The sequence below is a fragment of the Coenobita brevimanus genome, chromosome 29, assembly GCF_032717465.1.
Source record: "Coenobita brevimanus isolate Jiangsu-jjx chromosome 29, ASM3271746v2, whole genome shotgun sequence".
Taxonomy (NCBI): domain Eukaryota; kingdom Metazoa; phylum Arthropoda; class Malacostraca; order Decapoda; family Coenobitidae; genus Coenobita; species Coenobita brevimanus.
The window spans coordinates 38,705,114-38,718,096 of record NC_136982.1 but is presented as its reverse complement, the minus strand read 5'-3'; the positions used below and the strand labels follow the sequence as shown (position 1 = coordinate 38,718,096).

At 39.8% G+C, this 12,983-nt stretch overlaps 1 protein-coding gene across 1 annotated transcript in view; it reads left to right on the top strand.

Annotated features, from left to right (window-relative positions):
* The first annotated feature begins 2,621 nt into the window (after nt 1–2,621).
* LOC145395008 (N-acetylneuraminate (7)9-O-acetyltransferase) overlaps nt 2,622–12,983 on the top strand; it is a 131,969-nt gene continuing 121,607 nt past the window's right edge. The window contains exon 1 of the mRNA XM_080268753.1: nt 2,622–2,796. Coding sequence (XP_080124879.1) covers nt 2,622–2,796 — 175 coding nt within the window. The remainder of the gene's footprint in view (nt 2,797–12,983) is intronic.

Genomic DNA, 12,983 nt, shown 5'->3' with positions numbered 1-12,983 from the left:
CTGCAGGAGTCAAAGTTTTGATACTTTCATTGCCAGGCAATACTGTACAGTGTCATAAATGTTGCTTTTTATATTTTGGTATCTGAAATGTTTACATGGTAATTGCTGAATTGTTATGAATTTATCATAAGAAGTTTATTTATTACAGTATTCTTTTTCAGGTTAATACTCATCATCATCATCATCATCATCATCATCATCATCTTAATGTTAATTATACTGTTTTCTGTGTAAAAGGACCACAACTTGAGTTTAATTACTGGATTATCTACTCTTTTTGTCTGAAATGTGACTTAGGACCTTAAATTTGTGCTTTCATCATGATGATAAATTACTGTATATGTGAGTCTAAGTCAATAAAATGACAAAAGTTTCTTGAGTCTTAATTTCATGGGTACTGGTAAAGTTCATACAGGTAGCAGTAGGTCGTTGTATGTATGGTATACTCTGTAATGGTATTCACTAAACTACATCTACAGTTTCTTGTACAGCTGGCTTTGTGTTAGTAATGTTGTAAAGGAAATACAAGGTATGGCAGTGGATGCAGGAATCTCTGGTAAGAGAGGGCAGGGTTTGGAAACTTCCTGTACTGTTCAGTGCTACAAAGACAATACCTGTACTGTAGTTTCCAGACGAGTAAAATCACAGGTGGCACATGCTTTGTAAAACAGGCCCACATAGCATGATACACAATGGAGCACAGCACAGCATGTGCCGCACTCAGATACAGACACTTCAAAAGTGTAGGGAACCTATGGGATGACCCAATATGGGTAGCTGCTTACCTGTAATTAACAGGTAGCCCTGGCAAGACAGACTGTTAAGCAACAACTGAGGTTCTGTATTACGTTCAGATGATTGGGAGCTGCAAGGCATTGTGAGCAAGTCTGGAAGCGTGCCCAAGAAATAACATTTGAAAGCAAATTTGGCGAAGAGTAAACTTATGATTTTTGAGATATGAAGTTGGTGGTAGGTGGGGGTGCTGACCATCCACTCATTTGACGTAGTGCTGCTCTCGGGTGTCTGCCCTTTCCTCTCCTTCCCTATTTACTTCCTTCCTCTTCTGTCTTTCTTTACTTCATTCTTTCCTCATCCATCTGCCTACAAATGACTTTACACTCTCTCTTCTGCCTTTCTTTACTTCATTCTTTCCTCTTCCTTCTGCCTATGGATGACTCTGCACAGTGACAAGCCAAATGGTTTCCTATACACCAGGAAATCATTTACAACGCTGGGTGGTAACCATATGACCAAATTATGGTGCCTGGTGGTTTAGTGGGTAATTATGGTGCTCCAGTCAGATTGAGCTGGTGAAGGTTTGTACCCAAGGGATGGTTGGGGTTTATTGCTCATGTTATGCCACTCGGGGATGAGTGAAACTGGTCATTCTTATCTTAAATGTCAGGACAAACTTGCCTAGCCTTAGGCTCCTATGCTCCTCATGGGGCAACACAGGATTGGATAATGGATGAATGGAGGAGATACAGTATATATGTTACAAAGCAGTAGCAAGTTTAAATGGTCAGGAAGTGGAGAACATGAACACCTTCACGTATCTAGGTAGCATGATGAATAAAGATGAGAATTTAGATAATGAAGTGCAAGAAAAGGTTACAACTGGGAAGGTGGTTTGCATGAGGATGACAAGGAACTGGGAGGTGCCATGGAAGTAAGGAAATTGTTGCATGACAGTACAGTACTATGCTCCCCACAGTAACATGTGAAATATGTATTTTACTGGAAGGTCACAGGTGACGAGTGAGACTTGAGATTAGTTATCTGATATAGGCAGGTATAGAAACATATGGCATGCAAAGAAATGAGGAATTTTGGGTGTGATGCTGTGTCAAGATGGATATGCCAGAAAGTGTTAGGAAAGGTATCCGAGATGATTTGGGTATGTGGAGAGAAAGGAGAGAAAAGACTGTCAGTAAGGGGGAGGGAAAGAAGTGGTCAGTGAGACCGAGGACGATAAGGAAAATGGTATATGAATGAGAGTGATCTAAGATGGAATTAGGGTGGCAGAGGAGAGAGCAGTGTGAAGGCAATTTGCTCATGGCCACCCTCTCCAGGATCAAAGCTTCAAACAATGGACAGACAGATAATAGGACAGTATTCTCAGCCACAGACGTCCATCCTCATACGAGCTGTGGTTAGCTATTTGTTTAGTAATCAACCCGCAGTGAGATAGGGTCAGCTGGAATTACAGTACTTGGCAGATACCACTTGGATATTGTTCACCTCATTACTCAAATACAGGTCAGTGCAATAACTGGTCAAGCTATTTTTGAGACAAGACAATAAATTAGATGTTTCTTTGGCAAAATGTTCACTAAACTGTTAAATTAGCACTTTGGCTAAAGTTTATTTACTTTACGCAGTGATTGGTAAATCATCTCTGAATATGATGAAAGCCAAAAACTAACGCACAGCTGTCCCATTGTGTTGCCTCAAAGTAGAGCTGTAAAAATGCGCTGAAATGCGTAATTATGAGTTTATTTGAGTATCTCACTCGTTCTCCAAAGTGTACGTTTAAATAGTGTTTGTTTACGTCTAGTGAGCCTCAGGGGAAATATTCGTGGTTATCTGTGATGTTAGACTTTCCTTCTCAGTCGCCAAGAATGACTGAGAGGGGAGGTAACAGTGCTTTAGACACACACGCAAACTCCGGAAAGATTCAGTTACCGGTAATTGAGGAACTTAACTTGTATTTCAATTCCAAGATAGCAAAGATTATCGCTACAGCCGTTGTAATATGTTTCATCGCTTATCATGGCTTTTTGCACGTCGTAGATGGTGAGTATGTTTTGTTTGTATATAGCTTGATAATTGTACATAAATGAATGCAATCTTATCAACTAGAAGCGTAACCAAACAAACTGTAGTAACTGAACCTTAACCCTATTGTCCAGTGCACAAAGTTCCCCCATGTAGAAAGTTCACCTACCCTAGGTGGTTAAAATTAGGGGAGTTCGTGGGGCAAAGTTAAGATAAGCTAGGATAAGTTAGACCAGATCGCTGAGTTTCCTACGGTATAGGAGAACTTTGTGCAAACGACAGCTACTGTACGCTAGCAACAGGTGCTGTATACAGTACATGCAGATGGCCATGCACATGTGCATTAGGGCAAAAGAGATTTCTGCATAGAGGAACTTTGTGCCTCTGACACCGTCGGTTCAATAGAACCTTTATTGTACACGACTGAGAGCTACTGCCAGTTTTAGGTATTATTTGAGATTTACAAGCTGCTGAAGTTAATATATGTACATCATAGTTTATTGGTTTGAATCAGTTTCTCTTTGATAAACAGTCATCATAAATACAGTTTTATGTCAGTTATTTATCCATCTATTGTCAGATGCCATAATCCTGTAAGGGGTGGCCATTTGTCTTCGAATCAGTGATTACATGGGGATGTGGAGTAACCCTCTGCCAACCCACTTGTTGAGACATGTAGGGAACATGTATGGGTTGGTTATATGATTACCATTCAGCACTGTAAATGGTTTCCTGGCTTACAGGAAGCCATTTGGCCACCTAAGCAGGAAAGAAAAGTACGGTACTGTACTGTATAGTAATAAAAAGTGACAGGAATGATGGGATAAATAGAAAGAGAGAGGGCAGACACAGAAAAAGAGTGATAATGATGAAGGAAGAAGTTCCGTAAGTAGCTAGTGTTACGGTACAAGTGACTGGATGATGGTTGCCACCACCTTTGTGAATTAAGAGACGGGGCTTGGGGCAGGGTCGCAAATGGATTTTTGTGTACTGTATATAATAAAGAGGGAGTAACCAGCATCCACTCACATGAGATAGTGCATCCTACTTCTTCCTGCTATCTGTCAATGTCCAGATGCCTTAATCCTGTAAGGGGTGGCCACAAACAAATATCTCCATGCCACCCTGTCCTTCCCATTTCGCTGCCCTACCTCAGCTTACACATCTCTCTCTCATATATGGTACCTCTCCACTTCATCCCTCCATCTCATCCTTGGTCTTCCCCTCACTCTCCCTACCTCCTTGATAGTCTCTCACTCTCCATCCTCTCTACATGGAAACCACTTCAATGTGGATGTGAGAAACTATTAGGAGAAAAACATTGAGGTGGTTTGGCCATGTGGAGATGATGGAGGGTGAAAGACTAACAAGGAAAGTGTATGTGAGTGAGATGGAGGAAAGGAGAGGGAGGGGAAGGCTGAGGATGCAATGAAGGGATGGAGTGGAGAGGTACCCAGTATATGAGAATGGGGGGATGTTAGCTGGGGGGAGGACAGTGAAATGGCATGGGACAAGGTGACATGGAGGTGATTTGTTTGTGGCCACCCCTCTGGCAATAGATACAGTAGTCCCTTAATTATCCCATGTAATAAAGCCAAAGGCATATCTGGGTAGTGGCAATATTCGGATTACGAACATTATCTCCCCTACTAGCCTATACCTGGACCCTACCTATACCCAACCTATACCTAACCTATTTGTACAGTACCTGTGCTTAATTTGGCAGTGTTTAATGATCAGTCAGGCATATTCATACATCAAAACACACATAGGAATATCAAAAATAATTTTTAACACCGAGACAACCATGGAAAAAAAAAGAAAGAAAAGAAAAGGAAAACTAAAATCTATCTATCTATCTATTGCCAGACGCCACAATCCCGCACGGGGTGGCCATTTGACTCTGAGTTATTTGTTTTACAGGGAGGGGCACTAACCCTCCACCAACCCACTTGACACGTAGGGAGCACATATGGCTTGGTTATATGGTTACCACCCAGTGTTGTAAATGGTTTCTTGGCTTACAGGAAACCATTTGGCTTGTCACTCAATGTAAAGCCACCTGTAATGGAAAGAAAAGCAATAAGTAGTGACAGGAAAGATGGGAGAAATAGGAAGAGAGGAGGGCAGGCACAGAAAAAGATTGATAAAGGCCAAGGAAGAAGTAGGCAGCACTACATCAAGTGAGTGGATGATGGTCACCACCACCTACCACTACCCTGGCTATATACTGTACTACTGTATGTACAGCACCCTTCCTTTTTGGCAGTGTTTTCTGGTCATTCTGCCATATTCAGACATCAAAACACACATAGGAATATCCAAAATAATTTATACAAAAAAAAAAAAAAAAAAAACCCTACCTAGGCTAATAGCTACACTATTGTATGTACAGTACCTCTTCTGATTTTGGCAGTGTTTTCTGGTCATTCTGCCATACTTAGACATCAAAACACACATAGGAATATCCAGAATAATTTTGAAAAAAAAAAAAAACTATACACTACTGTATGTACAGTACCCCTCCTAATTTTGGCACTGTTTTCAGGTCAATCTACCATATTTAGACATCAAAACACACTTAGGAATATCCAAAAAATACAAAACACCAAGAAAACCATGCAAAAACCTAACCCCTCCCCCCAAACATTACCCATACATACAGTACCCCTCCAGATTTTGGCAGTGTTTTCCGGTCATTCTGCCATATTGAGACATCAGAACACACATAGGAATATCCATATTAATGCTAAACACCAGGAGAACAATGCATAAACAAAAAAAATCCGCAAAAACCCTGAAGATGGTTGGAAAATCTTTTATCTTTGTGACACGAATGATATCTGCTCCCGGGGCACACACAAAAAAATCTGTCTAGCTGTCTATTGCCAGACACCTTAATCCCGTAAGGGGTGACCACAAACAATTCGCCTCCATGTCGCCTTATCCCCTGCCATTTCATTGCTCTGCTCCCAGCTCACACCACTCTCTCTCATATACCTCTCCACTCCATCCCTCCATCTCATCCTTGGCCTCCCCCTCCCTCTACCCCCCTCCACCTCGCTCACATACACTCTCCTTGTCAGTCTCTCACTCTCCATCCTATCCACATGGCCAAACCATCTCATTGTGTTTCTCCTAACACATCCTATCACATCCACATCCACACCACACTGCTTCTTCACTTCCTCATGTCAGTCTGTCATTCCATGTGACTCCACATGCTCCTTTCAAATAACTCATTTCCACTGCTCTCATTCTTGACTTCTGTCCCTCCAACAAGGTCCAAGCTTTACTTCCATACGTTAGAGTTGGTATCACAATACTGTCATGTAGTAGCATTTTCACTGCCATGCTCACTTCCCTGTTTCTTATCACTGCTTTCAAGAAACCAGCAACCTTTCTTCCCTGTTGTACCCTTTCAAGCACTTCACCCTCTAAACTTCCATCCCTACTCATCGTACTACCAAAGTACTTAAATGCACTCACTTTTTCCATTTCCTCCTCATCCATCCTCACTGTACATTCACTGACTTCACTACTCTCGAAGACCATAACTTTACTCTTCCCTGCATTCACCTTTAGATTCTATTTCTTACACTTTCTCCCAAACTCATCCACCAAGCCTTGCAGCTCCTCTTCGTCTTCACTTAACGACACAGTACCGGTATCATTTGCAAACAACAGTACAGGGAGTTTCCAAACACTGCCCTCTCTCACTAGGGCTGCTCAAACATCCACTGCCCTACCTTGTACCGGTGTGTCTTTTATAACCCCATCCATATACAGATTGAACAACCATAGAGACATGACAGCTTCAATCCAACCTTCAAATAGAAAAATTCACTCAGTTCACTATCCACACACACTGCAGCCTTAGCACACTCATACATACTCTTCACGGCCTTCAACAACTTCCCATCTACTCCATATATTCTTAATACTTTCCACAATCCTTGTCTATCCACCCTGTCATATGCTTTCTCCAAATCCATGAAGGCTGCCTACAACTTCTTTCCCTTCTCTAGAAACTTTTCCACTAAAAATCTAAGAATGACTATATATCTGATCTACACAACCGCTTCCCTTCTGAAAACCTCCCCGTTCTTCTCCAGGTAATTCCTCTGTTATTTCCCTAATGCTGTCAGTAAGTATCCTACCATATACTTTTCCTATTACATTAAGAAGACAATGCTATCATGATTGCCATACACTTCTTTTTCCCCGATTCCTTTGTACAGGGGAATAATTATAGGCTACCTGACTTCCAATCCTCTGGAACTCTACCTTCCTCCCAGGCCAATCTGCACATCTTCCTCATCCATTCTACTACTATCTCTCCCCCATGCTTCAGCATTTCACCACACACTCCATCAATTCCTGGGGCTTTCCCCATTTTAACCTTCTTCATTGCTTCCACAGCTTCCATCTTACTGATTTCTTCCTGTCTTCTCACATCCCTTCTTCTCCCAGCCCCCAGCCACTTATAGGCCTACTTGCATTACTGGTACTTTCATTCTCTATGTTCAACAATTCCTTAAAGTGTTCTCTCCATGTGCTCACTTTTTCTTCCTTCTCCACTAGTAATCTACCATTTTTATCTTTCAGTCCTCAACTAACTTCTTTGGCATCCTGTCTAACTCTCTTTACCTCTATCCAGTACATTTTCTTACATTCCCTCCACTTTACACTCAAGTTCCATCCAAATTCCTCATCCACATTTTTCTTACTCTCTCTTACTATACCTCATACCAATTAATCTGGCCAGGCATGTATGGCAACACTGTTCCTGCCGAGATTCTGATTGGCTGGAGGTGTTTGTTCGATTTTGTTGTTGCTTAAACCGATACTCCCTTTATTATCAGATGTGATACTGAATTTGTTGGCAATACAATCGTCAAAAGCAATAAGAAATCCGTTATATACTTAACAACAGTGAAATTTTCGTAGGAAGATAGAGATATGAGTCAACAAAGTATTATAACAGACCAAGTCAAGGTCAGCATTCGAACAATTCCTTTAAATCTCTGACACTCCGTAATATAACAGAAAATTAAGGAAACCTGCTTAATCTAAGCATTGGTATAACACACATTTAAATTTTGAGATCAGTCTGCACCGTTAAATAGTGCCACAACTCTGAATAATTAAAAATTCTAATGAAAAGACGAGTTCTGCGGGGAGGGAGGTTTGAAAAAATCGCGAAAAATCAAAGTAGGCTAAAGGAAATCTATTTCATTATATCTCCTCTAATATCACAGTACAGACTGATCTTAAAATTTAAATGTGTTATATTAGGTACAATTAGGTAAGAACACACACACACACACACACACACACACACACACACACACACACACACACACTAGAAAAAGCTAATTAGAAAGTTTGGGTAAACCATCTAGAACACAATATGATATCAGAAAGGCAGTTCGGTTTTAGAAAGGGAAAATCATGTTTTACTAATCTATTAAGCTACTATGATAGAGCTGCAGAAACATTACCTAAGAGAGAAGGATGAGTGGACAGTATCTGTCTAAATTTCAAGAAAGCATTTGACAGAGTACCGCACCAAAGACTTTTATGGAAACTGTTCTATCAAGTAGGAATCCAAGGCAACTTGTATATACTGATGGATGCAAGATTTTCTCATAAAAGGGGAATTGAGAACTAAGGGGTAATTGCTCACCATGGAGGGAAGTGACTAGCGGAGTTCCACAGGGCCCAGTGTTGGCATCGGTTATGTTTTAAGTATACATAAATGACACAGTACCGTAACATTGGAAATGAAAACTATCTAAATATGTTTTTGGGTGATGCAAAAATACAAAGGAAAATTACTAACAGACTCTTGCAGAGAACTACAGGAAGAGTTAAATAAACTTCATGAATGGAGCAATAAATGGCAAATAGAATTCAATGTGGATAAGTGTCATGTAGCCTAAGTAAGTTTGATAAAAGTGGAAAAAAACCAGATTGGGATTATAAGTTAGGAAGTTCAACCCTACACATATCAGAAAGAGAGAAGGACCTAGGAGTGAATTATCAATAACAGACTATCTCCGGTTGACCACATCAGTGAGAAGGTACAGAACATATTGTACAATGCTTGCTAATATGAGAACAGCATTCACATATATAAATGAAGACATGCTGAGAAAGACAACAGCATCATTCATCAGACCAACCCAGGAGTATGCATCAGTGGTCTGGAATCCTCATCTCAAAAAATACATAGACAAGACTGAAAAAGTACAAAGGACCGCTGCAAGATGGGTCCCAAGCTTAAAGGATCTAAGCTACGAAGAAAGACTAGAAAAACTGAATCTACCAACACTACAGGAGAGAAGGAAAAGAACTGACATGATTGTGCTATATAAATGCGTCTCAGGGAAAGAGAAAATAGACATAAATTAGTATATAACCTATGGGGAAGCATCAGCAAGAGGATACTGCAAAAAACTACATACCGTAAAAAAAGAGGTGATAAAGACGTAAGGAAAGTCAGTTTCCAAAATAGGGCAATTGCTCAGTGGAATGCACCATCGAATGAAAGTGTGTGCCAAAACAGTTCATAAATTTAAGGATATGTATGATAACAGTGACTTAATACATGGGACAGTACGAGCCTGACTCATTCCTGTTAAGATACAATTAGGTAAGAACAATTCGGTAAGAAATGGAGAGCGTAGAATTGTCCAGCCTCTTGTTCTTGCAAAACCAATACGGTATCATGGTTACAACAGGGAATCAGTCGTAAATATTCGTATGTTTGAGAATCGCAATGGGTCATATTGTAGGTGGCACAGGAGACTTCGTAACACCTTATCTGTAGTGATTATTCTACATGTTACAATTTGATACTTTTTGGTACATGCTGCCGTTTTTGTATTTTTAACTTCGACAAAGTTTGCATTGATAATATATTAAGGGACATTGAGGTGTAATATGCAGAATAAATCCCTGAGAAAGACGCATTAGGGAATCTCCCAGTTGATTAACCCTTTCTGTACGGCGTGTGTGTGTGTGTTCTTACCTAATTGTATCTTTACAGAAATGAGTCAGGCTTATACTGTCCCGTGTCTTAAACCATATTTATTGTACATATCCTTAAATTTGTGAATTGTTTTGGCACACACTATTTCATTCGGTAGTGCATTCTATTGATCAATTGCTCTGTTTGGGAAACTGAATTTCCTTATGTCTTTATCACCTCTCTTCTTATGCAGTTTTTTGCAGTGTCCTCTTGCTGATGCTTCTCCATATGTTAAGTAATCATTTATGTCTATTTTCTCCTTCCCTGATATGCACTTATATAGCATTATCATGTCACCTCTTTTCCTTCTCTCCTGTAGTGTTGGTAGATTCAGTTTATTTAGTCTTTCTTCGTAGCTTAGGTCCCTTAAGCTTGGTATCCATCTTGTAGCGGCCCTCTGAACTTTTTCAATCTTGTCTATGTGTTTTTTGAGATGAGGACTCCAGACTACTGATACATACTCCAGGGTTGGTCTAATGAATGATGTTATTATCCTTCTTAGCATGTCTTCATTTATGTATGTGAATGCTATTCTCATATTTGCAAGCAGTGTATACAAGGTTCCGTACCTTCTCGCTGATGTGGTCAGCCGGAGATAGTCTGTTATTGATAATCACACCTAGGTCCCTCTCTCTTTCTGATGTGTATAGGGTTTTATTTCCTAACTTATAATCCCAATCAGGTCTTTTTCCACTTTTACCAAACTTGATTACATGACACTTGTCCACATTGAATTCCATTTGCCATGTATTACTCCATTCATGAAGTTTATTTAATTTTTCTTGTAGCTCTTTACAAGAGTCTGTGTTAGTAATTCTCTTTTGTATTTTTGCATCATCTGCAAACATATTCAGATAGCTCTCATTTCCAGTGTTACTGTTTATATCATTTATATACACTAAAAACATGATTGGTGCCAGTACTGAACCCTGTGGTACTCCACTAGTCACTTCTTTCCATGATGAGTAGTTTCCTCTTAGTACTATTCTCATTTCTCTTTTTATGAGAAAATCTTGCATCCAACAACACAGTTTGCCTCGAATTCCTCCTTGATGGTACAGTTTCCATAAAAGTCTTTGATGTGGTACTGTGTCAAAAGCTTTCTTGAAATCTAAACAGATACTGTCCACCCAGCCTTCTCTTTCCTGTATTGTGTTTGTTACTCTGTCATAGTAGCTCAACAGATTAGTAACACATGATTTTCCTTTTCTGAAACCAAACTGTCTTTCTGTTATCATATTGTGTTCTTCTAGATGATTTACCCAAGCTTTTCTTATAAGCTTTTCTAATACCTTGCTTACAACACTGGTCAGTGATACTGGTCGGTAGTTGAGTGGATTTTGTCTGTTTCCTTTCTTGAATAAGGGGACAATATTTGCTTTCTTTCAAATATCAGGTAGTTACCTTGACTCAAGGATTTCTGGAAAATAAAAAATTATGGTTTACTTAACTCCTTTGCACATTCTCGTAGTACCCAACATGAAATTTCATCAGGACCACTTGCTTTTCCTCTGTCTAATTTACTTAACTCCTCCTGTATTATTTTTTCTGCTATTTGTATATCTGGTAGTATGTGTGGACATGCATGTTCCACATAGTCCCTCCCAAAATTTTTTTCTTTTGTAAAAACTAACTGGAAATTCTTATTTAGTGCTTCACAAATATCTTTCTCTTGCGTATAAGTGATTCCCTTGTCCGTAATGGATTGTATTATATCTTTTACTTTAGTTTTGCTTCTGATGTAGCTGTAAAACAGCATTGGTTGATCTCATCTTTTATTTATTATATCCTCCTCAAACTGTTTTTGGGCTTCCCTCCTTATTCTTATATAATCGTTTCTTGCCTGTTTGTAATTATTATACACCCTTTCACTATTGTGTCGTCTGTATCTATTCCACAACAAATCTCTTCTTTCTTTTGATTTTTTACATTCTGTATTGAACCATTTCTGTGTGTGTGTGTGTGTGTGTGTATCTCGCTGCGACGTACCGATTAAATTCAGTTTAGGGTAGATTTCTGGTAGGCCTAACGATGGGGTTAGTGAGGGCTCTACATAGATTCACCAGTTCATAATTTATAATCTCTCCAGAGCTGAACACAATCATCCAGAGATAGCAAGAATGAAAGGGAAAATACGTCATCTGGTTATGAGTACGGCCTTTTATCGGGAGTTGATAGACCGCAGACAGTGGCCGGGGTTCGTATTTGTCAAGGACTAAAAATCAGCAAATCCAGTCTCCATAGTTTTTTGTCACGGAAAATTTTGTATTTTGTTTATTTTCACTGCAGTATTCACTCTTAATTGGTGTCACTTCATTATTCACTCTTAATTGGTGTCACTTCATTATTCACTCTTAATTGGTGTCACTTCATTATTCACTACTATTTGGTGTCACGTCAATATTCACTCCTGTTTGGTTGTGAAGTGTTTGGTAGTGTTGTGTTTGAAACTAAAAGTAAAAATCAGTGATCTGATACACAGCCTAAGCACAATACAACGTACGGTATAAATACTGCCCAGGTGTTGAGCAGGTGTTAGCTGATCTGGCTTAAACTTGTGTACATCGGTTAAATAACACCTGTTCTTTCCTGGTATACACCTCGTGTATGCATAGATTTCGTGAGCTGGATTCGGATAAACACACAGCTGCCCACTTTATGCCTGCACCGTAAATACAACAACAGCAACAACAAACAACAACTACTACTACTACTACTGATCATCATCTTATTCTTGTTCCTCTCCTCCTTCTCCTCCATCATCATCATCATCATCCAATCCCTTTTTGCCCCTTATAAACAGGAGCGTAGGGGCCCGGGACCAGGCTAGTCAATCCCGACATTTAAGACAGCGGTGACCTCCTCACTGCCCCAGAGTGGTATCACGTGACTGTAATGCAAGGTGAAAAAGGCCCGACTCCTTGGTTCTAAAACACCTAACGTGTAGCGGGGTCCCCTTTCGTGATCGGAGCTTAGTGCAATGAAAGAGAGGCAGGACACAAAAACTCTAGGCAATAACCTTTTACACGTATATTCCCACAAACACAGGACAAAATACAGATATTACAATACGAATAGTGACACAGAAATAAAACCTTACTTAGGATATTAGTATCTCACAGGATACTGACTTAACCACTACGGTTGCCAATACAGAAAGTCTAGTACA